Source organism: Salmo salar, chromosome 13 (assembly GCF_965601325.2).
Source record: "Salmo salar chromosome 13, fSalSal1, whole genome shotgun sequence".
NCBI classification, from domain to species: domain Eukaryota; kingdom Metazoa; phylum Chordata; class Actinopteri; order Salmoniformes; family Salmonidae; genus Salmo; species Salmo salar.
Genome location: NC_138303.1, coordinates 104,461,665 through 104,487,068, shown reverse-complemented (window position 1 = coordinate 104,487,068; position 25,404 = coordinate 104,461,665). Strand labels below are relative to the sequence as shown.

The window sequence follows — 25,404 nt, the reverse complement described above, 5'->3', positions numbered from 1 at the left end:
CCAAGCGTCACATCTGGAGGAACCCTGGTACCATCCCTATCAGGGCTTCAGAGGATCTGTAGAGAAGAATTGGAGAAGCTCCCCAAATACAGGTGTGCCAAGCTTGTAGCGTCATACCCAAGAACTCAAATCTGTAATCTCTGCCAAAGGTGCTTCAACAAAGTACTGAGTAAAGGGTCTGAATAAATGATGTTTGAAGAAATGTATAAAACTTTTTGTTTTGTCTTTATGGGGTATTATGTGTAGATGAGAAATTATTTAATCCACTTTAGAATAAGGCTGTAACATTGTGGAAAAAGTCAAGAGGTCTGAATTATTTCTGAATGCACTGTATCTGTTTAACTAATTAGCAGTCTTATGGCTTGAGGGTAGTAGCTGTTCAGGGTACTGTTGGTGCCAGATTTGGTGCATCGGTACTACTTGTGTGCAGTAGCATAGAGAACAGTCTATGACTAGGGTGGCTGGAGTCTTTAACAATTTTTAGGGCCTTCCTCTGACACTGCCTGGTACAGTATAGAGGTCCTGGATGGCACGGAGCTTGGGCCCCAGTGATTTACTGGGCTGTACGCGCTACCCTTTGTAGCGCCTTGCGGTCAGATGCCAAGCAGTTGACATACCAAGCGGTGATGCAGCCAGTCAAGATGCCCTCAATGGTGCAGCTGTAGAACTTTGAGGATCTGAGGGCCCATATTTTCAACCTGAGGGGGAAGAGGCATTGTCACGTGTTGTGTGGACCATGTTAATTCCTTAATGATGTGGACACCGAGGAGCTTTAAGCTCTGTTCCATCTCATTGTTCAAATACAGTAAACCTGGTTTCAAAAAACAGAACGCAATGCCTCATAGCACAACGCCTCCTATTTGACCTAGATAGTTTGTATTTATTGATATGTAGGCTACGTGTGCCTTTAAAAAAACACGGATGCAGTTCTGTCCTATGAATGTTCTGTATTATGTTTTGTGTGGACCCCAGGAAGAGTAGCTGCTGCTTTTGCAACAGCTAATGGAGATCCTAATAAAAATACCAAAACTACATTCTCACATAGGTGTTCCTCTTGTCCAGGTGGGAGAGGGCAGTGTAGAATGCAATAGAGACCGTGTCATCTGTGTATCTGTTGGGGGAAGATGTGGATTTAAAAAAGGGAGAAAAAAAAGCAGCCCATACTCAATATGATGGACAACAATTGATCACGTCTAGCTTCCTCTTACCACTTGCTCTCTCAATGCAATACTCTACCTAAACTGTTAACCGTGTTTGGCCTGGGTAGGCCATCATTGTAAATAAGAATTTGTTCTTAACTGACTTGCTTAGTTAAATAAAATAAAATAATTGGCATCAGGTGTGGGCAATTAGTGGGTGTGGCCAACGCACCTGTCTTGTATCAAGTGGAACTTGCCTAGAATAAATTGGACCAAAGACCTATTGATTGAGCTCTGCTCTACTACTACTGTGGGTCTCTATCGACATCTAGTGGTTGAACCACAGACTGCATGTAATTGAACTTTAAAAAAAGTTATTGCGCCTCTGAATACTGAACAGTAGCCTGCAGTGCAGTGCATGTATGTAGGCCTTCTGCAGATGTCAACCAGCACTAACCTATTTGAACTGATTAATCTAAGTGGCATGCCGTGATTTCACGGGGCCCGCAAGGTCTGAGCAAGCCCCCCCCAACACCAAATAATTATTAACATTTTTGGGAAACTGCTAACTTCCTACAATTCTAAACATTTTGCCATGGGGCAAAGAGAATATGTGCAGTTTTATAGCTAATCTCATGCTATTCTACACATTATGTGATGAGGCTGAGAGAAGATGTTGCTGTTTAAAGTACATTTCCTGCAATTATACACATATTGCCATGGGGCAGAGAGGAAAATGTGAAATTTTATAGGTAATCTCATGCTATTCTACATATTTTGCAATGAGGCTGAGAATTTCTTTTCAGTTTTACAGCTAGTTTCCTGTCACTTTAGACATTTTTGCCGTGTTCATATCCTGTCTGGGAGGTGGGGGGATCATAGAGATCCTATTAAATTACTAAAGGGGCTATGTCATAAACTCTCAAAGTTCCAGTATGGGGTGCAAATGGTCAGGGATAAATCCAAACCATTCTAATTGGAGTGAATGGCAGTATAGGCATAATCCTGATTTTACTTATGCAGGAAATTAAACAAAGGCATGTGTTGTATCAGAAATGGTCCCGTGTGGCTCAGTTGGTAGAGCATGGTGTTTGCAATGCCAGGGTTGTGGGTTCGATTCCCACGGGGGACCAGTACGGAAAAAATGTATGAAATGTATGCACTCACTACTGTAAGTTGCTCTGGATAAGAGCGTCTGCTAAAATGTAAATTGTGTAATATAATTATTGTCAACCTAACATAGTGTCATATAATCATAAATACATTTTATTCTGGTTTTATACACATTTTCTGTAAAATCGCCTCTAAAATATATGTAAACAGAACAAAAGTGTATCATTTTGTGTTTTCTAGAAAAGCTGAGAGTGGTATTATATCATACAATATCAGTACTTGTTGCATTTACAACCTATCATCTATTCTAAGTCCTGTCATCCACTGATTTCAGCCAGTGTTTGGCTGTGGATGGACTGCATTGTTTGAATGGAATGTTGGCATATTGGCAGTTCATTTGAAAATGTTATAGAATCATTCCTCTAAAACTGTCTGTCAAGCTAGCTAACAAACATATATGGTGCTGATAAATTCTACAAATTCATTATTTTACACTATCTTATCACAGCACTGCAGTGGTGTAAAATACTTAAGTAAAAATACTTAAAATAACTACATAAGTCGTTTTTTGGGGATATCTGTACTTTACTTGACTATTTATGTTTTTGACAACTTATACTTTTACTTCATTACATTCCTGAAGAAAATCAGGTACCTTTTACTCCATACATTTTCCCTGACTCCCAAAAGTACTCTTTATATTTTGAATGTTTAGCAGGACAGGAAAATTGTTCTCAGAGCATTGCTCTGGTCTCAGAGCATTTTGTATTATTCTGTACGTAAATATGTGACATTCCATTTTACCTAGTCAGTTGTACATCTGAATGCATTCTACTGAAATTAGTATGTTATGTTACGTTTCGTATGGCGTGTATTAATTTGTGGATGTCCATCACCTATTTTGTATGATATGTTCCGAATTACAATTCATATTATGTTACGAATTTGCGAAACGTACAATACGTTACTGATTTGCAAAATGTACAATATGTTACGAATTTGCCAAAAACGTATGTTAATTATGTTACAAATTCTAGCTAGTGGCTAGGTGGCTAATATTTGCGAGCTTGCTAACGTTAGCTAGGCTAGGAGTTTGGGGTTAAGGTTGGGGTTAAGGTTAGGGTTAAGTTTAGGAGTTGGGTTAAGGTTAGTGTTAGGGCAAGGGGTTAGCTAAAAGGGTGAAGGTTAGTTGCAGGGTTAGCTAAAAAGGTTAAAGTTAGGGTTAGGGGAAGGGTTAGCTAACATGCTAAGTAGTTGCAAAGTAGATAAAAGGTAGTAAGTAGTTGAAAAGTTACTAATTAGCTAAAATGCTAAAGTTGTCTGTGATGAGATTTGAACTTGCAACCTTTGGGTTCGTGTTATACGCATACCCATCCACCCTGACCAACCACCTCCCTGTCGTTTTTACCTTAAGTAACCATCTGTATTATGTAACCATACCAAACATAACATATCATACATAATGGTGTGTCTTGGATTTACGTACAGAATAATACAAAATGCTCAGAGACCAGGTTGAGTGCACGCACTTATCAAGAGAACATCCCTGTTCATCCCTGCTACCTCCAATTTCTCAGATTCACTAAACACTCATGCTACGTTTGTAAATTATGTCTGAGTGTTGGAGTGTGCCCCTGGTTGTCCGTAAACTAAAAAAAAAACAAGAAAATAGTTGATTTAGACACTTACTTTTGATACTTAAGTATATGTTTGCAATTTGTTTTACTTTTGATAATTAAGTATATATTTGCAATTTGTTTTACTTTTGATACTTAAGTATATATATATATATATATATATATATATATAGCCAAATACTGTTAGAATTTTACTCAAGTAGTATTTTACTGGGTGACTTTCACTTTTACTTGAGTCACTTTTTATTAATAAGGTATTTTCACTTTTACTCAAGTATGACTACTTTTTCTACCACTGCAGCACTGGCAAACCATAGTTGACTAACTCCGACCAAAATGGTTCATGTCCATTCTAGTAGTATTCTAATACCTAATTCTATGGGGGGAGGAAGCACGGAGCGACAGTGAGAAAATGTGTTTGTGGTCTCATGGGTCGGTGGAGAATCGAGATAGAATCCATCGTTTCATATTGTGGTAGGCGGTTTAGCAAAAAGCTGTGCTGAACTGTGGTCGACATGGGTGATAGTTATGATGGTGTGGGTGGGGATGATGAAAGTCAAGGACCTGGATGGTCTGTGGTGAAAGGTAAAAGCGCTGCTGACAGCAGTGGCAGTTCTAGTGTTGAGTGCATGAAGAGGACGAAGGTAGTGAATAACCATATTAATGATGTGTTGGAGTGGAAAGTTGTAATCGTGTTTGATGCGACCACAGGGTCTCATCTACACCCTATTCGATTAACCAATGCCGAAAAGAAAGAGATAGGTGAAATCACATTAGCCCCGTTCATTGGTAATGGTAGACTGTTAATATTCTGTGCTGACAATGTTCAGTGAGGGAAGATTCTGAAAATGAAAGCTCTCAATGGAAAGAAAATCACAAGTCATGTCCCTGGATCTTCGGCTAAGCTGAGGGGGGTCATTTCTGGGGTTCCACACTCTATAGATGATATAAAAGAAAATGTAGAAGGGGGCATAGTGGTTGAAGCCAAAAGGCTGTTCAGTAAGAAAGAGGGGCAGAGAAGTGAAAGCCTGTCAGTACTATTAATGTTTGAGCACGTTTTGCCTAAGAAGGTACAGATGGGCTACCTGGCTTTCAGTGTTAGAGAGTTTGTCCCACCTCCATTAAGGTGTTTTAAATGCCAAAGAATGGGACATGTAGTGGCTCTGTGCAAAGGAAAGAAAATATGTGCCAAATGTGGAGGGGAACATGATTATGGTGAATGTGAGAACAATGTCAAGGTTAACTGGTGTAATTGTGGGGGAACACAGTGCAGCATTTGGTGAATGCCAGGTGCAGAAAGAGGGTAGAGAGGCCCAAATATATAAAATAAGTGGACTTACTGTAGGAAATGTTGCTTATGCTAGTCCTGAAATGGTTACGAGTCCTGTTCAGTGGACACCTTGACAGTTAATCAGATTGACTTTATGGCCTTCATTGGAAAGGTTATCAACCTGACTGCATTTGTGGAAAGAACTGCCAAGTTGAAAATCATTGTGGAAGTAGCAACAGAGTTTTTATGAGTAACAGATGTTACTGTCGCCATGATTGTTGATATGTTTACTACTACTACTAATACTACTACTACTAACACTACTACTAATACTACTTCTTCTTTTATGGTATATTGGCGACCGCACAATTTAATGTGCATCCCGTCACCTACTGTGCGGGATGGAAACAGGATTCCCCAAACTTTTACAAAATACCAACAAAAAACCCCACCAAACTACCAAAAAATGTATAAATAAACTAAACTAAATCAAACAACTTTCTGTTAAAATACAAAACATATCTGATCCCTACACAGGCTCAAGGGGAACCTGGGAGGGTGGGTCTTCCGGCGCCAGTACCCCTTGCAAGCCTTCAAATGTAAAATCCTTAAGTCCCAAAAACCTTTCTGCCGCAGCCACAATAATGTCCAGTTTCTTCAACTTATTTGAGACTTATACCTTACAGTTTACATCTGTGGCAATGAATGCCTCAAAATCTACCTTTTTAACACACATGGTATTTATTTGACTGGCAGCAAACATTTACTACAGGCTGTGATGCGTCCCGTACCATATCTTCACTAGCATCACTTGTTTTCTCAATTCTTTTAATCGTCTTCGCATAGGAGATTTGATTGACCACACTAACTATTGCCACCTCAATCTCCTTCACCCTTACAGGGCACTCCAGGAACTTGGGATCATGATCCCCACCACAATGGCAACACTGTCGTCCTTCTACACACCTTTCTTCAATATACTCTGTCCGTCTGCACACATTAGAAACATGGCCAAATCTTTTACAATTCTTACACTGCAATGGTTTGGGGACGAAAGCTACAGCGTATCTTACATAACCAAGCTTCATATGCGTCGGTATTTTCTCTTTATCAAAAAACAACAGGACCGACAGACTTTCTTCTTTTTCTTCATTCACCCAGCGGGTCAGACGCCGGGCACCAACCACACCAGAAATTCTCTTCAGGTATTCAACCTGAAGATCCGTCTTCACCCCTGAGATGACTCCTTTGACAGGTGCTCTATTCCGAAGTTCAAAATAAAAAACTTCTGTTGTCCAGATTCTGTTGAGACTCACTGCAATCTTCCTCTGTTCTTCAGAAATACAATTAATCGAAATAAGACCATTCCTGGTCACTATTTCAGACTCCACTTTTCCCAGCGTATGCTTCACAATTTGACACCTCAAATGGGTCTCCCACATATGCATCCTTACTCAACAAATGTATCCCAACAAGAAGCGATTCATTATCATATCTTTAATACACGTATCCTCCACTCCAATTTTAGAAAATTTCCTTTCAGTTTTCGATACTACTGTTGTCCATTCAGATCATTCGTCTTCACCAACTTTGCCTGATGCGCTGCTTTATTCAAACTCAGCATCCACTTCCGCCATTTTTCCCAATCTGTCCCTCACTCTTCTCCTCCATCAACAACCTCCCTTCCCTAATAATACTAATGATGGAATGTCTCAGTATGATGACAATTAGAGTTATGGGTTTTGTCAACGTTCAGTGGAATGCCTGAAGCCTTATTGCTAATGGTCAGAAGTTTAAGAAATATGTAATAGATTTTTTTGTATTTTTTGTATTTTATTAGGATCCCCATTAGCTGTTACAAAAGCAGTAGCTACTCTTCCTGGGGTCCACACAAAACATGAAACATGGCATAACACAGAACTTTAATAGGCAACAGCTCAAGGACAGAACTACATAAATAAATACAAAATGACAAAAGGCACACGTAGCCTACATATCAATACATACACACAAACTATCTAGGGGAGAGGCGTTGTGCCGTGAGGTGTTGCTTTATATGTATTTTGAAACCAGGTTGGCTGTTCACTTCACAGAGTTCCATGCAATAATGGCTCTATATAATACTGCACACTTTATTGAATTTGTTCTGGATTTGGGGACTGTGAATAGACCCCTGGTGGCATGTCTGGTGGGGTAAGTGTGTGTGTCAGAGCTGTGTGTAAGTTGACTATGCAAACAATTTGTGATTTTCAACACATTAATGTTTCTTATAAAAAGAAGAAGTGATGCAGTCAGTCTCTCCTCAACTCTTAACCAAGAGAGACTCGCATATATATTATTTATATCAGCCCTCTGGGTACAATGAAGAGCAAGATGTGTCGCTCTGTTATGGGCCAGCTGCAGCTTAACTAGGTCGTTCCTTGCCGCACTTAACCACACGACTGGACAATAATCAGATAAGACAAAACTAGAGCCTGCAGGACTTTCTTTTTGGAGTGTGGTGTCAAAAAAGCAGAGCAGAGCATCTCTTTATTACAGACAGACCTCTCCCCATCTTCACAACCATTAAATCTATATGTTTTTACCATGAGAGTTTACAATCTAAGGTAACGCCAAGTAATTTAGTCTCCTCAACTTGTTCAACAGCCACACCATTCATTACCAGATTCGGCTGGTCTTACTCAATGTCTTACTCACGGAGAAGGAGAGTCCACAGTCCTTGGTAGCGGGCCACGTCGGTGGCACTGTGTTATCCTGAAAGCGGGCAAAGAAGGTGTTTAGCTTGTCTGGAAGCAAGACGTCGGTGTCTGTGACTTGGCTGGTTTTCCTTTTGTAGTCTGTGATTGTGTGTAGACCCCACTACATACATCACGTGTCTGAGCCGTTGAATTGTGACTCCACTTTGTCTCTGTACTGACGGTTTGCCTGTTTGATTGCCTTACGGAGGGAATAACTACACTGTTTGTATTTGACCATATTCCCAGTCACCTTGCTATAGTTAAATGTGGTAGTTCGGGCTTTCAGTTTTGCGTGAATGCTGCCATCTATCCACGGTTTCTGGTTAGGGTGGGTTTTAATAGTCACAGTGGGTACAACATCCCCTATACACTTCCTGTTAAACTCAGTCACCGTATCAGTGCATTCGTCAATGTTATTCTCGGAGGCTACCCTTGAACATATCCCAGTCCGCGTGATAAAAACCTTCACCCCAGGTCCTGAGTGCTCTGGAGCAGGTTTTCATCAAGGATCTCTCTGTACTTTGCTTTGTTCATCTTTGCCTTGATCCTGACTAGTCTCCCAGTTCCTACCGCTGAAAAACATCCCCACAGCATGATGCTGCCACCACCATGCTTCACCGTAGGGATGGTGCCAGGTTTCCTCCAGATGTGACGCTTGGCATTCAGGCCAAAGAGTTCAATCTTGGTTTCATGTTTAAGCATCTAGCTGATGAGGTCATGCACGTTCTTCTGGGATTCTTTAATAGGATTTGGAGTGAGGGGGTTATACCTTCTGGTTGGAAACGTGCAGTAATATTACCTTTTGTATATCCTGGTAAGGACCCTTCATATGCCGATAGTTACATTCCAATGGCACTGAACTCAGACTTATGTAAACTGATGGAAAAGATGATAGTCAACAGATTGTCATATTTCCTGGAGCATAGCTAGATCTACATTGGATGCATTAGTAAAGGTGAACAATGAAGTTGAAAAAACTCTGGACATGAAAGAAGTAATGGCTACTGTGTTTTGTTTTTTTTACATTGAAAAGGCTTATGCCACTATGTGAAGAGAACGCCTACTGATTAAGATGGAAAGACTTGGTATTGGTGGGAGATTGTATAACTGAGTTTTGGCACTCTTATTTAATAATAGTTTTCGAGATAAAATACAGTCGATTTTATCTGATGCCTATGGAGTTGACAATGGTATTTCTCAAGGCAGTGCTATCAGTCCTATTTTGTTCAATATTATGATTAACGATGTGTTTTTGAATGAAGGTAGGGATATTGGGCCTTTCCTATATGCTGATGATGGAGCTGTTTGGAAGAGGGGAAGGAATGTCTCTCATGTGACCAAATCTATTCAACAAGCTATGTTGGATGTTGAAAGATGGTCGATTGACTGGGGTTTTAAATTGTCAGTGGTGAAGTCTTGTATGTTCTTCTCAAATAAAAAAGTTGCTGATAATATACAGTTGTTTCTGTATGGACAGCCAGGTTTTGTAAGTACACATATTTGGTTATATGGTTCAATGAGCAATATACATGGAACTATTATGTCATAAATGTTGAAACAAAGTGTAAGAAGGTGGTGAATCTTATGCTGACATTCAATCGTTGCTAGATATTTATGGAGCTCTGATCAGGACGACAATTGATTACGGGTGTATCGTTTATGGAACAGTGGAGAGACTTGGCTTCAGAAGCAGGACAGAATCCAGTATATTGTCACGCACTGACCATAGAGAGCCCTCGGGGTTCTCTATCGTGTTTTATAGGTCAGGGCGTGACTAGGGGGTGTTCTAGTCTTTAATTTCTATATTGGTGTGATTATGGTTCCCAATTGGAGGCAGCTGATGATCGTTGCCTCTAATTGAGGATCATACTTAGTGTGGTCCTTTTCCCACCTGCGTTGTGGGATATTGTTTTTGTTTAGTGCTATTTGCGCTACGAACTGCACGTTCGTTTATTTGTTGCGGTGAAGTTGCACTAAAATAAATATGTGGAACTCTACCCACGCTGTGCTTTGGTCCACTCATTATAATGAACGTGACATATATAGCTTTAAGGATATGTATTGGTGCATTTGAATCAACATCTGTATGTGCCATACTAGTGGAGGCAAGTGAGATGCCTTTGGATATATGGTATCCAAATTGTTATTAGCTTAGTGGGTTAGGCTAAAAGGCTGTGAGATTGACCTTCCCATTGCTACAGTTCTAGATGACTGGGAATATACTAGTAGACAAGGCAGTGGTTTTGGTTGGACAGTTGGAAAGCTTGCTGATGAGAGTGGTTTGGGGGAGTTGGAAGTTGGCCCTTCTGTGGTGATAGGGGATGTTCCTCCGTGGTTACTACCAGATCCTGTTGTTGATCTAACCTTGGTAGAGAAAATAAAATATTGGTAGTTGCCCTCCAGTCGGTGGAGGACGTACAACCTGTCAGAATTATAGTATGCTCAGATTCTCTGTCTGCATTGAATAGTTTATCATCTGGAAAGTATAATAGGAGTGACCTACTATTGGAGGCGTTCTGTTCTTATGGAGAATTGAGAGACTGGGTGTAGTAGTGAGATTGTGCTGGGTCCCAGCCTATTCGGGTGTGGAAGGGAATGAAATTGTAGACCAGATAGCCAAAAGAGCTTTAAAACAAGATATAATTCATATTAATGTTCCACTGGGTAGAGGTGAGGCCAAATGTAAGATCAGAGACATATTGATAGATGTGTGGCAGAAAAGATGGAACTCTTGAGCACAAGGGCTGGCATTTATATGCTCTCCAAAGAAAGGTCGGTGGACCAAGATTCAAATGTCATATTAGGAAGGAAGAGGTGGTGTTTGCTTGATTGACCTAAGACATTGTACATTGAAATCGTCATTACATCTGGATGGCAAGCATGTGAATGGTTTGTGTCTGGAGTGTATGGTCGATGAAACGCTGGAACATGTGTTGTTATATTGTTATAAGTATGTCTGAAGAGAGGGAAAGTTTGATGTGTAGGGTCATTGAGGTTGGATGGGATAGGGGAGGTTTTTAGGGGATTTAGGGGATGTGGGAGGGTCTATTAAAAGTTAGTAGGGCTCTTTTCTTATTTTCTCAGAAGTACTGAGTTAGGTAGGAGGATGTAGAAATGTGGCCTTAATGTTGTAAACCGTGATTGACCACACACTCCAGCACAGTAAGTGGCAGCATGCAACTTTAACATTTGTTTGCGGACCGCCATTATAGAAGAATATATATGTAGCCAGTGATTAACTGTATTATTTTACCTTTAGTTAACTAGGCAAGTCAGTTAAGAACAAATTCTTATTTTCAATGACGGCCTAGGAACACTGGGTTAACTGCCTTGTTCAGGGGCACAATTTGACTGACTCATCTCTCTAAATTACTTGTCAACTTGCGATCAGTCTCACATTAATTGCCGGTGGTAAAATTGACATCTGACATGCTTTTCACCTGTACCTGCATAAAAAGGCAGGTAATAACTTGAAGAGCACAGGTTAGAATTACAAAGTGTGCTTGCCAAGGCTCATCACCTCTCCTTGTAATCTTAGGGTATACAAATATGGCCATAATTCATCGACATTTTGTCTGAACAACTCGTTAACATTGGTAAAGTAATTATATTGCCAGAGGGAAATAAGTACTCTCTCAGTATTATGAAACCCAAATAAAAAAAATATGTTCCACGCGACTACGTCAGGGTGTACACTTACACGCACCAGGACGATGCAAAGATACGTCGTTTGGGGGAATATTTTTTTTGCTAGCTAGCATAGCCTCTCTGGTGTAACGGACTCGATACCTGGCTAACTTTGTAGACTGTTCAGTTGAGTTAGAAAGTTCTCTAGCTAGATTTATGCTAGTTAGTTTAATTTGAGAAAATGTTGAAGTTAGAGAACTTATATTAATTGTTAGCTAACCGGCTAACTATGGCTAGCTAGCTTCCTAGCAAGCTTGCTGAATTGATGGATCTTCTCATTTAGCTGTCTATCTTTCTAGCTAAACTAGTTTCCTTGGCTCATCATAGCAATGATTCATCGCTGTGTTGCCTAAAATGTCCCCTGATAACGTTGCGTCGGACACTGCAGACGCAGGCCTCTGACTGGAAACAATGAGCTCAATGATAGGCTGTGAAGGAGACACAGCCACACTGCCTGTACAACGCCGGCTAACTAGCTGCTAGCTAACAAGTTGGCCAGCTAACTAGCAGTTTGTACCGCTTGTATCGGACGCGACCTTTAAAGCGCTGATTGTGAGGTATGAGTAATGGCCTTGTAAATTGACCTAGCTATATTTGTCGAATCTAGACTATCAGTCCCATCAGATAATTGATCAAAGAAAAGTTAGACTAGGTAATAGCTATATGGCAAATTTTGAACTTCACTTTGTTACTTGTCAACTAATGTTTATTAGTTTGTGGTGGATTAGCTAAATAAGCCCAACCTAATAATTTTTATGAACAAATAACAATGTTCGCTGTCAAACGAACGTTCATAACATATCTCACAATGCTGTCTAGTTAACTAAATCATAAGTAGCTAGCTAGTACTAGCTACTGTTTGGCTAGCTAGGCTAGCTAGTTGGCTAGCTAGGTAGCACTGTAACGTCAACTCATTCTTACACCTGCCGGTGAATGTTTTGAAGAGTTAAAACGAGGAAGGACTAGCCAAGTTATGTATGTGACCGTATTTGGCAGGATATAATATATCCACTGCCAATTGTGCATGATAATTTGGTTTAAAAAAAAGATGGCAACAAAGCTTACTAATGTTAGGTTGCGGTCAGCTGGTTAGCTAACAAGGTTAGCCAATAAAAGAGTCAGTTTTTTTTTTTTTAGTTAATTAGCTACCTCCTATTGAAATACAGGGCAGCCAGCAACATGAAAGTGCAAACTGAAACCTTTAACCCACCCAAGGTGCCACAAAACGACACAGGGGAGAAGCAAGACTTGTCTGACAAGAAGGACGGCCACAATAGTCATTTATTTTTTCTCAACCGAGACTGTCAGAATGAACTGGGTTCAGGATCTCAGAATGTTCACATTGTATCATCATTAGACTCCAAATGGCACAGCACTGAACGCAGCAGCCTAGTCACCAAAGGAGGACTCAGCAACGGAACCTCCCTGGAGAATGTTTATGTTCTTTCCCACAGTAGTTCTATGAGTAATCCTGCGCTAAGACATGATGGGGTGCCTGAAATCTCAAACGAACTGTCATTGTCAGAGGTCTGCATACCTACCACAGTTACAGTTGAAGAAGACCTTAGCTATGAGTTACAGCAGGCCTATAGGATATTTAATGGCTTTCTTCTGGAAAAGCACAAAGGCATTATGACCCCCTTCTTGCACCCCATTGGCCTTGAAAAACACACTGACCGGGTCAGGGGTCACATCAAGAAGTCCATGTGTTTCAGAAGGATGGAGGAGAAGTTTGTTAGCCGGGAGTATGAAACAATCACAGAGTTTGTAGCAGACTTCAGGCTAATGCTAGAGAACTGCTATAGGCACCATGGAATTGACCACTGGATTTCTAAACAGGCACAGAAATTGGAAATAATGCTTGAGCAGAAGTTGACACTGCTGTCAAGGTAAGCCTTACATACCTACAGTGCATTCGGAAACAATTCAGACATTTGAACTTTTTCCACATTTTGTTATTTTAATCTTATTCTAAAATTGATTAAATTGCCCCCCCCCCCCCCCCAATCTACACACAATACCCCATAATGTCAAAGGAAAAACTGTTTGAGAATTTTTTGCAATTATACAGTCTAACAATTAAACATAAATTGAAATATCACATTTACATAAATATTCAGACCCTTTACTCAGTACTTTGTTGAAGCACCTTTGGCAGCGATTACAGCCTCGAGTCTTCTTGGGTATGACGCTACAAGCTTGGCACACCTGTGTTTGTGGAGTTTCTCCCATTCTTTTCTGCAGATCCTCTCAAGCTCTGTCAGGTTGGATGGATGGGGAGCGTCGCTGCACAGCTATTTTCAGGTCTCTCCAGAGATGTTTGATTGGGTTCAAGTTCGGGCTCTGGCTGGGCCACTCAAGGACATTCAGAGATTTGTCCCGTAACCACTCCTGCGTTGTCTTGGCTGTGTGCTTAGGGTTGTTGTCCTGTTGGAAGGTGAACCTTTGCCCTAGCCTGAAGTCCTGAGCGCTCTGGAGCAGGTTTTCATCAAGAATCCTGACTAGTCTCCCTGCCGCTGAAAAACATCCCCACAGAGTGATGCTGCCACCACCATGCTTCACCTTAGGGATGGTGCCAAGTTTCCTCCAGATGTGACACTTGGCATTCAGGCCAAATAATTCAATCTTGGTTTCATCAGACCAAAGAATCTTGTTTCTCATGGTCTGAGAGTCCTTTAGGTGCCTTACTGAGGAGTGGTTTCCTTCTGGCCACTACCGTAAAGGCCTGATTTGGTTTAGTGCTGCAGAAATGGTTGTCCTTCTGGAAGGTTCTCCCATCTCCACAGAGGAACTTAGGAGCTCTGTCAGAGTGACTATCGGATTCTTGGTCACCTGCCTGATGAGGCCCTTCTCCCCCGATTGTTCAGTTTGACCCGGAGTCCAGCTCTAGGAAGAATCTTGGTGGTTCCAAGCTTCTTCCATTTAAGAATGATGGAGGCCACTGTGTTCATTGGGACCTTTAATGCTGATGAAATGTTTTGGTACCCTTCCCCAGATCTGTGCCTCGACACAATCCTAGCTTGGAGCTCTACGGACAATTCCTTCGACCTCATGGCTTGGTTTTTGCTCTGATGTGCACTGTCAACTGTGGGACCTTGTATAGACAGGTGTGTGCCTTTCCAAATCATGTCCAATCAATTGAATTTACCACAGGTGGACTCCAATCAAGTTGTAGAAACATCTTAAGGATGATCAATAGAAACAGGATGCACCGGAGCTCAATTTCGAGTCTCATAGCAAAAGGTCTGAATGCAAAATGTGGGAAATAGTCAAGGGATCTGAATACCTTCCGAATGCACGGTACATATATTCGTTCAAGTATTCATGACACAGCCTACATATTGTACATGCATTCATCCATCTACATTTTAAAATACACATATTCAATGGTATGGATTCTTTCTTGAGTTGCTGCTGTAGTAGTAACTAAAAGTAAAACATTTTCAAACATCAGTAGTGTCTGTTTCATTCAGGACCCTTGATGAAATGACTGGGACCCTAACTAGCCCTATGATGCTGTGTCTGTATCCACCTACCCAACCAGGACGCTGCGAGAGAAGACCACTCTGGCAGTGACCTCCAAGGGTCGTTTGGGGACCGAGGATGAGAGGGGGCCCGTAGGCACCTCTGCCAGACGGAGGACAGTGCCTCGCAGCCTGGCTACGATCACAGTGGGGGGAAATGAGTCCATCATGATCCAGGCACTCAGGCTGGAGGAGCAGCAGAGAGTCAAGGAAGAGAAGAGGTAAGATATGGATGGAATGTTCCAGTGCCTGAGGGTTTTCTATGTTCCCACTCCCTCCATGGTCAGAATAAAACTTGAAAATTCCATAGACTACTTAATCCCGACAACTGTGACAATATAATTACATTAAACATTTTAAATAATAATACTTCATTCTGTGTGATTGTTTGTGTTTAGTAGGACATCTGGTTCATAAACTCATCCTTCATTTCTGATTGTAGGCAGCGGGAGCTAGATAAGAAGGAGGCGGAGGAGACCTCAGCCAAGGAGGTGGAGGAGTGGGAGCGCAGTCTTCTCTCCCAGGCCAACCAGACCCCCTTGAAGACCATGTGGGAACTCCCTGCCATCGGCCACTTCCTCTGCCTGGCTCAGGCAGCTCTCAACCTCCCAGAGATAGTGTTCTTTGAGCTGGAGCGGTGCCTCCTCATGCCTCGCTGCAGCATCTTCCTCTCCAAGATCATGAGTTCACTTCTTTGCCCGCCCCAGAGGAGGGGAACGCTCCACCGTCGCCCAGCCCTCACCTACTGCCGCTGGGAGTCCGAGCTCCGCCAGAGGGTGCAAGGCTGGTACTACGCTATGGGTACGGCGGAGGACCAGGGGTGGATGGCTGAGCAGCTGGGCCTATCCCATCAGTTCTTCAGGACAGTCGGGGTGGTTAGCCCCCTGGAGGAGAACCCCTTCCATCTCGTACCCTTCATCCAGCGCGTGTGGCTGCTCAAAGGCCTGTGTGACAACGTGTATGAGACCCAGAAGGACGTGCAGGACGCTGTGCTGGGCCAGCCCATCCACGAGTGCCGAGAGTCCATCCTGGGCTACGACGGGAACGAGAACGCCTACATACACTTTCCGCATTTCTGCGGGGCGGACCTACGCATCTACTGCCAGAGTGTCAGTATGCCCTCTGACTTCCCCTTACCAGCTGTCTGGGTTAAGAGGGTGGAGCCTGACGAGGGGCTATCAGAGGACTCTGACAATCAGAAGGACTCTGAGCACCTGGTTTCAATGGAGGAGTCGTCTGAGGAGAAACCTAGTTCTGACAGACGGAGTGGTGGGAGGGTTAAAGGGGACATGTGCAGGGGTGGAACTGGGCAATTTCACACATGGGGGGTGGAGGATGAGGAGGACTGTAAGCCTACTAATCAGAACAAACTCACTGGCTCTACTGGGCCCTCTTCACCTATCAAGGACTTTGTGGGCAGAGGGATTGTGAAGGAAGAGCCACAGGAATTGGAATATAGGCCTAATAGACGTCAGGTGAAGCAGGAAGAGGGGTCAGACGTATCATCAGGGTCATGTGAGCCGCGTCTCAGTGTGGGGGAACACTGCTATACAGGGAAGTCCCCTGCTCGCCCTGCTAGGGCAACAGATACCAGCAGGCCTGGTGTCACTGTACCCATGAGACTGAATGATGTCCATGTTAAAGTGGACAGGAACAAACTCACTGAGGGACGAAGATGTTGTCCAAAATGTTTCACTAAAATGGGGACAAAGTCACAAGACATTCATCGCTGCTATTGTGCCACGGACAAGAAATCAACAACGTCACCCTCTGGTGCTGGCCACCCACGCAAGGTGAACGTGACAAAGAATAGGATGGACAGGATTCGGGTTAAGAAAACGAAAAGGAAGAAAGCTAGGGAATTGGGGGAACTACATGCAGCAGGTGGGCAGCGCAGACCTGACAGGAGCCCACTCTGTAAGGCCAAGGCAGCTAAATCCACTGTCAGGAGAGCTGCGACCGCCCTCAAGAAAAAGGACAAGAGGAAAAAACGAAAAATGGGTAAGGAAAAGGAATACCTGTCTTGTAAATCAATATTTGACATTTTGTTAGGCTAAATTAGGCCTATGTAAAATCACAGCTGAGAGACTTGGCACTTGTTCAATGATGATGTATGGCTGTCCCCAACAACAACCCAAAAAATCTTGGTCGACCAAGAGTCATCTGTTCTTTCGAGCAATCGATTTTTAAACGTGTATTTTTCCATATAGACACATCCTATGTGTGTTAATCAAATCAACTATATTCACTGAACTTGTCTGAGGCTTTAAGGGCACTGTTTGATTAAATAATTAAGATGCACAAATGACTAGAGGGAGTCCGGCCAGCAAGTGATTTGATTGTGCCTGGCCGGGCTCAGACTTGCTGCGCTGTGGTAAAAAAAAAATGACAGCGAGTGACTGTGTGACTAGCACCCGTTGTCTCTCTCTCCTCCCTGCTGTAGCGACCACCACAGAACATCAACAGTGTTTATCATGCTGTCCGTGTTGCTGAAGCTGTAACATAATTACAGCCATTTCTGACTGAGAAGTTCTGTTACCAGAAATCCCTCATTTGTTTAGGAAAAACATTCCCTATTCCCTCAAACCCTGCTCTCTTTACGTGACACATGTATGCATCACATGCACGTGACCAATAGGGCCTGACCTATAGCATATCATAATTGCATCAATAAATTGGTTATAACAAACTGTGAACACCATGACAGCAAAATGGATGCAGAAGACGTGACAAACTGGAAATGGGGGAATGTGTACTGGTTTCTCAGGAAGTAAAGGGGAAGTCAGATGTGTGGAATAAATGTGACTAGTTGTTAAATACTGGAGATGAAGAAAAAGAAGGTAAGGAACAAGCTCTGCCTGCATATTATGTTTCCAAACAGATGCTGTTAGATTACAATCTACTTTTTCTGGCTGTTTTGGAACAGTTTAAACAACACTAAATAAATTATAAGCATACCAGAGTCTGTTGTTATGTTTTTTTATCAAGCCTTTATTACAGCGAAGACTAAAAACAGTTGCATTCATTCGTGAATGTAATTTCCTGAAATGGAATGGTTTATTTATTGTTTAAGTTAATTATTCAAGGCTAGCTTTATTATGTTTAAAAACTTAAAATGCTTGATTACATTTGAAATCATGAATGACTCATATGCTGTGTGAAGACCTGAACAAATGAATGAACGATCGATTTATACAGTAGCCTACAGTATATAAGCATGTCTTAGTGATGGACTGTTCCATCCCCACAGCCTCCACAATGGATTAGTCCACTCAGACGGGCACCAATCAGACAGCTGTCTTGTACACCATTTTTATAAATCAAATTTTATTTGTCACATGCGCCGAATAAAGTGAAATGCTTACTTACAAGCCCTTAACCAACAATGCAGTTAAGAAAATACCCCCCAAAAAAGTAAGAGATAAAAATAACAAATATTTAAAGAGCAGCAGTAAATAACAATAGCAGGGCTATATACAGAGGTACCGGTACAGAGTCAATGTGAGGACACATTGTAGACTGCTGTCTCTACTACGGTATTGAGGTAATATGTACATGTAGGTAGCGTTATTAAAGTGACTATGCATAGATAATAAGAGTAGCAGCAGTGTAGAGGGGGGGGGGGGGGGCAATGCAAATAGTCTGGGTAGCCATTTAATTAGATGTTCAGGAGTCTTATGGCTTGGGGGTAGAAGCTGTTTAGAAGCCTCTTGGACCAAGACATGGCGCTCCTGTACCACTTGCCGTGCGGTAGCAGAGAGAACAGTCTATGACTGAGGTGGCTGGAGTCTGACAATTTTTAGGGCCTTCCTCTGACACCGCCTGGTATAGAGGTCCGGGATGGCAGGAGGCTTGGCCCCAGTGATGTACTGGGCCGTACGCACTACCCTCTGTAGTGCCTTGCGGTTGGAGGACGAGGAAGGAACTTGAAACTCTCAACCTGCTCCACTCTAGCCCCGTCGATGAGAATGGGGGCCTGCTCGGTCCTCCTTTTCCTGTTGTCCACAATCATCTCTGTCTTGATCACGTTGAAGGAAAGGTGTCCAAATATCAGATTTTTGCATCCAACCGCTATGTCTTTGTGAGACGCGGTGTGGGTGAACGGATGATAACTGCATGTGTATTTCCCACCGTAAAGCATGGAGGAGGAGGTGTTAGGGTGTTTTTTGTTGTTGCTGTTAACACTGCCTGTAATTTTTTTAGAATTCAAAGGCACACTTAACCAGCATAGCTACCACAGCATTCTGCAGCAATACGCCATCCCATCTGGTTTGGGCTTAGTGGGACTATCATTTGTTTTTCAACGGGACAATGACCCACACACCTCCAGGCTGTGTAAGGGCTATTTGACCAAGAAGGAGAGTGATGGGGTGCTGCATCAGATGACCTGGCCTCCACAATCACCCAACCTCAACCCAATTGAGATGGTTTGGGATGACTTGGACCGCAGAGTGAAGGAAAAGCAGCCAACAAGTGCTCAGCATATGTAGGAACTCCTTTCAAGACTGTTGGGAAAGCATTGCAGGTCAAGCTAGTTGAGAGAATGCCAAGAGTGTGCAAAGCTGTCATCAAGGCAAATGGTGGCTATTTGAAGAATCTCAAATATAAAATATCTTTTGATTTGTTTAACCCTTTTTCTTTTGGTTACTACATATGTTATTTCATAGTTTTCATGTCTTCGCTATTATTCTACAATGTAGAAAATAGTAAAAATAAAGACTCTTGAATGAGTAGGTGTCAACTTTTGACTGGTACTATATGTATGTTATGTATGTTGCAACTGCTCAACGAAAGAAATCTCGGTCGACCAAACAATCGACCAGTTGACTAAACTGGGTCAGCCCTAACGAGATGTAATCTTGTTTATAATGCTTTGCCCCACTTATGTCTGAATTACTCAATAGAATAATCTTCTTCCTTCGCAGGAAGGAAGCTTAAGTCCAGGAAGCTGGCTTCAAAAAAGAAACCTCAACTCCCAGTTCAACCTGCATTCAGGGTAAACCCCACAGTTTGTTTGGTTTTGATGCAAAATATGGAATATGAATTGATATGCAATTTGAATCCATGAGTGATGATTTGTCCCTCGCTCTTCAGTTGGTGTGCACCAGTCTAGAGGAGCTGAGGGAACTCATCAGCAGGACGGAGGATGAGCTGGATGAGCTGGAGAGCACCAAAAAGAGATCTGTTCGTAAAGTAATAAAATACATTTGATTTTGGAATTTTGATTGTGCTTTATCAAAAATACATTATAAACAGAAGTAACTATTACATACAGTATGGAAGGATTACATCGATACAGGTAAAAAAAAAATATTGTAGGAACACGTGTGTGTATTTGTGTGTGTGTGTGTATGTGTATATATATATATATATATATATATATATTATATATATATATGTATATACAGTTGAAGTCAGAAGTTCAATACACATTAGCCAAATACATTTGAACTCAGTTATTCACAATTCCTGACATTTAATCCTAGTCCATGTCTTAGGTCAGTTAGGATCACCACTTTATTTTAAGAAAGTGAAATGTCAGAATAATAGTAGAGTGATTTATTCCGGAGACACCTGAAACCCCACCTCTTTAAGGAATACCTTGGATAGTATTAAGTAATCCTTCTAACCCCCCCCCCCCCCCACCCTCCCCCCCAAAAAAGATATAGATGTACTATTGTAAAGTGGTTGTTCCACTGGATATCATAAGGTGAATGCACCAATTTGTAAGTCGCTCTGGATAAGAGCGTCTGCTAAATGACAAATGTAAATGTATTTCAGCTTTTATTTCTTTCATCACATTCCCAGTGGGTCAGAAGTTTACATATACTCAATTAGTATTTGGTAGTATTGCCTTTAAATTGTTTAACTTGGGTCAAACATTTCGGGTTGCCTTCCACAAGCTTCCCACAATAAGTTGGGTGAATTTTGGCCCATTTCTCCTGACAGCTGGTGTAACTGAGTCAGGTTTGTAGGCCTCCTTGCTCACACACGCTTTTTCAGTTCTGCCCACAAATTTTCTATAGGATTGAGGTTCAGGGCTTTGTGATGGCCACTCCAATACCTTGACTTTGTTGTCCTTAAGCCATTTTGCCACAACTTTGGAAGTATGCTTTGGTTCATTGTCCATTTGGAAGACCCATTTGCGACCAAGCTTTAACTTCCTGACTGATGTCTTGATATGTTGCTTCAATATATCCCCATCATTTTCCTACCTCATGATGCCATCTATTTTGTGAAGTGCACCAGTTCCTCCTGCAGCAAAGCACCCCCACAATATGATGCTGCCACCCCTGTGCTTCGCGGTTGGGATGATGTTCTTCGGTTTGCAAGCCTCCCCATTTTTCCTCTAAACATAACGATGATCATTATGGCCAAACAGTTCTATTTTTGTTTCATGAGACCAGTGTACTTTTTGGAGAAATGTCCTATCTTCGTCCCCATGTGCAGTTGCAAACCGTAGTCTGGCTTTTTTATGGTGGTTTTGGAACATTGGCTTCTTCCTTGCTGAGCGGCCTTTCAGGTTATGTCGATTATAGGACTCGTTTTACTGTGGATATAGATACTTTTGTACCTGTTTCTTCCAGCATCTTCACAAGGTCCTTTGCTGTTGTTCTGGGATTGATTTGCACTTTTCGCACCAAAGTACGTTCATTTCTAGGAGACAGAATGCGTCTCCTTCCTGAGCGGTATGATGGCTGTGTGGTCCCATGGTGTTTATACTTGCGTACTATTGTTTGTACAGATGAACGTGGTACCTTCAGGCGTTTTGGAAATTGCTCCCAAGGATGTTCCAGACTTGTGGAGGTCTACAATTCTTTTCTGAGGTCTTGGCTGATTTATTTAGATTTTCCCATGATGTCATGCAAAGAGGCACTGAGTTTGAAGGTAGGCCTTGAAATACATCCACAGGTACACCTCCAATTGACTCAAATTATGTCAATTAGCTTATCAGAAGCTTCTAAAGTCATGACATAATTTTCAAAGCTGTTTAAAGGCACAGTCAACTTAGTGTATGTAAACTTTTGACCTACTGGAATTGTCATACAGTGAAATAATCTGTCTGTAAACAATTGTTGGAAAAATGACTTGTCATGCACAAAGTAGATGTCCTAACCGACTTGCCAAAACTATAGTTTGTTAACAATAATTTTGTGGAGTGGTTGAAAAACGACTTTTAATGACTCCAACCTAAGTGTATGTAAACTTCAAAAGTTTGGGGTCACTTAGAAATGTCCTTCTTTTTAAATAAAAGCATTTTTTTGGGGTCCATTAAAATAACTTCAAAAATGATGAGAAACAGATGCCTCACAAGTCCTCAACTGGCAGCTTCATTAAATAGTACCCGTAAAACACCAGCCTCAACGTCAACAGTGAAGAGGCGACTCCGGGATGCAAAGAAAAAGCCATATCTCAGACTGGCCAATAAAAATAAAAGATTAAGATGGGCAAAAGAACACAGACACTGGACATAGGAACTCTGCCTAGAAGGTCAGCATCCCGGAGTCGCCTCTTTACTGTTGACGTTGAGACAGGTGTTTTGCAGGTACTATTTAATGAAGCTGCCAGTTGAGGACCTGTTTCTCAAACTAGCTACTCTAATGTACTTGTCCTCTTGCTCAGTTGTGCACCGGGGCCTCCCACTCCTCTTCTATTCTGGTTAGGGCCAGTTTGCGCTGTTCTGTGAAGGGAGCAGTAAACAGCATTGTACAAGATCTTCAGTTTCTTGGCAATTTCTCACATAGACTAGCCTTCATATCTCAGAACAGGAATTGACTGACGAGTTTCAGAATTAAGTTCTTTGTTTGTTGCACTTTTGAGCCTGTAATCGAACCCACAAATGCTGATGCTCCGGATACTCAAGTAGTCTAAAGAAGGCCAGTTTTATTGCTGCTTTAATCAGAACAATACTTTTCAGCTGTGCTAACATAATTGCAAAAGTGTTTTGTAATGATCAATTAGCCTTTTAAAAAGATAAACTTGGATTAGCTAACACAATGTGCCATTGGAACACAGGAGTGATGTTTGCTGATAATGGGCCTATGTAGATATTCCATAAAAAAATCTGCCGTTTCCAGCTACAATAGTCATTTATAACATTATCAAGGTCTACTGTATTTCTGATCAATTTTATGTTATTTTAATGGACAAAAAATGTGCTTTTCTTTCAAAAACAAAGACATTTCTAAGTGATCCCAAACTTTTGAACGGTAGTGTGTGTGTATACATATGGATTGTCTACTATGAGAGGGAGAATATAAAATACAGTGGTGTATATATAAACTCAGCAAAAAAAGAAACGTCCCTTTTTCAGGGCCCTGACTTTCAAAGATAATTCGTAAAAATCAAAATACCTTCACAGATCTTCATTGTAAAGGGTTTAAACACTGTTTCCCATGCTTGTTCAATGAACCATAACCAATTAATGAACATGCACCTGTGGAACGGTCGTTAAGACACTAACAGCTTACAGACGGTAGGCAATTAAGGTCGCAGTTATGAAAACTTAGGACACTAAAGAGGCCTTTCTACTGACTGAAAAACACCAATAGAAAGATGCCCAGGGTCCCTATACATCTGCGTGAACATGCCTTAGGCATGCTGCAAGGAGGCATGAGGACTGCAGATGTGGCTAGGGCAATGAATTGCAATGTCCATACTGTGAGACGCCTAAGACAGCGCTACAGAGAGACAGGACGACAGCTGATCGTCCTCGCAATGGCAGACCATGTGTAACAACACCTACACAGAATCGTTACATCCGAACATCACACCTGCGGGACAGGTACAGGATGGCAACAACAACTGCCCGAATTGCTCAGACTGTCCGCAATAAGCTGAGAGAGGCTGGACTGAGGGCTTGTGGGCCTGTTGTAAGGCAGGTCCTCACCAGACATCACTGGCAACAATGTCGCCTATGGCCGCAAACCCACCATCGCTGGATCAGACAGGACTGGCAAAAGTCGTGGTTTTGTCTTACCAGGGGTGATGGTCAGATTCGCGTTTATAGTCAAAGGAATGAGCGTTACACTGAGGCCTGTACTCTGGAGCGGGATCTATTTGGAAGTGGAGGGTCCATCATGGTCTGGGGCGGTATGTCACAGCATCATCGGACTGAGCTTGTTGTCATTGCAGGCAATCTCAACGCTGTGCGTTACAGGGAAGACATCCTCCTCCCTCGTGGTACCCTTCCTGCAGGCTCATCCTGACATGACCCTCCAGCATGACAATGCCACCAGCCATACTGCTCGTTCTGTGCGTGATTTCCTGCAAGTGAGGAATGTCAGTGTTCTGCCATGGCCAGCGAAGAGCCCGGATCTCAATCCCATTGAGCACGTCTGGGACCTGTTGGATTGGAGGGTGAGGGCTAGGGCCATTCCCCCCCAGAAATGTCCAGGAACTTGCAGGTGCCTTGGTGAAAGAGGGGGGTTACATCTCACACCAAGAACTGGCAAATCTGGTGCACTCCATGAGGAGGAGATGCACTACAGTACTTAATGCAGCTGGTGGCCACACCAGATACTGACTGTTACTTTTGATTTTGACCCCCCATTTGTTCAGGGACACATTATTCCATTTCTGTTAGTCACATGTCTGTGGAACTTGTTCAGTTTATGTCTCAGTTGTTGAATCTTATGTTCATACAAATATTTACACATGTTAAGTTTGTTGAAAATAAACGCAGTTGACCGTGAGAGGACGTTTCTTTTTTTGCTGAGTTTATATATATGGATTGTCTACTATGAGTGGGAGAATACAAAATACAGCGGTATGTGCTCTCAACCATTGGGCTTTTTTATTCTTGATGTTGTGTGTTTTTGTTTGTTTTTTTACAGGGAAGGTGGTGCTTCAGGAAAGAAGCCGTGAAAGATCTACACATCACTCTCATAAGGCTACTCAACGAGCTCTCCCCATGGGAACCCAAACTGGTCAAGGCTTTCCATAGGAACAGGTATCACCACTCGCCTGAAGGCGGTTATAATATCACAAAACTATGTTTACAAAACCTGTCTAGCATAACACGTCATTGACTCCTCGATGGCTTTTATTTATAATTTTGACGTAATCTTTCCCCACAGGCTACGTTTGAAAAGGGATTTTGACGACTTCAAAAAGCACCCTGACTATGACAACTTTGTCAGAGAGGATGTGGATAGAAGCACCTCGTTCACTGAAAACACCAGACTGACTGAAGAGGAGGAACAGCAGGATCAGGCTGATCAGAGGATGCTGTGGGCGGGAGGTAACTTGTGTTTTATTAGTGGGTGAAGTGCAGTAAGACATTATGGAAAAGCA

The 25,404-nt window shown here is 42.2% G+C and overlaps 1 protein-coding gene across 3 annotated transcripts in view; it reads left to right on the top strand.

Moving 5' to 3' along the window:
- The first annotated feature begins 11,570 nt into the window (after positions 1-11,570).
- Positions 11,571-25,404, top strand: part of LOC106568436 (putative bromodomain-containing protein 10) — an 18,510-nt gene continuing 4,676 nt past the window's right edge. The window contains exons 1-7 of one of the 3 annotated variants that reach the window (XM_045692558.2): positions 11,571-13,473; positions 15,129-15,329; positions 15,551-17,109; positions 20,034-20,104; positions 20,203-20,292; positions 24,945-25,060; positions 25,188-25,351. In XM_045692558.2, coding sequence (XP_045548514.1) covers positions 12,764-13,473; positions 15,129-15,329; positions 15,551-17,109; positions 20,034-20,104; positions 20,203-20,292; positions 24,945-25,060; positions 25,188-25,351 — 2,911 coding nt within the window. In that variant the 5' untranslated portion in view covers positions 11,571-12,763. Of the gene's footprint in view, positions 13,474-15,057; positions 15,330-15,550; positions 17,110-20,033; positions 20,105-20,202; positions 20,302-24,944; positions 25,061-25,187; positions 25,352-25,404 lie in introns of all 3 variants that reach the window. The other 2 variants (XM_014138764.3, XM_045692559.2) reach the window with 2 other exon arrangements.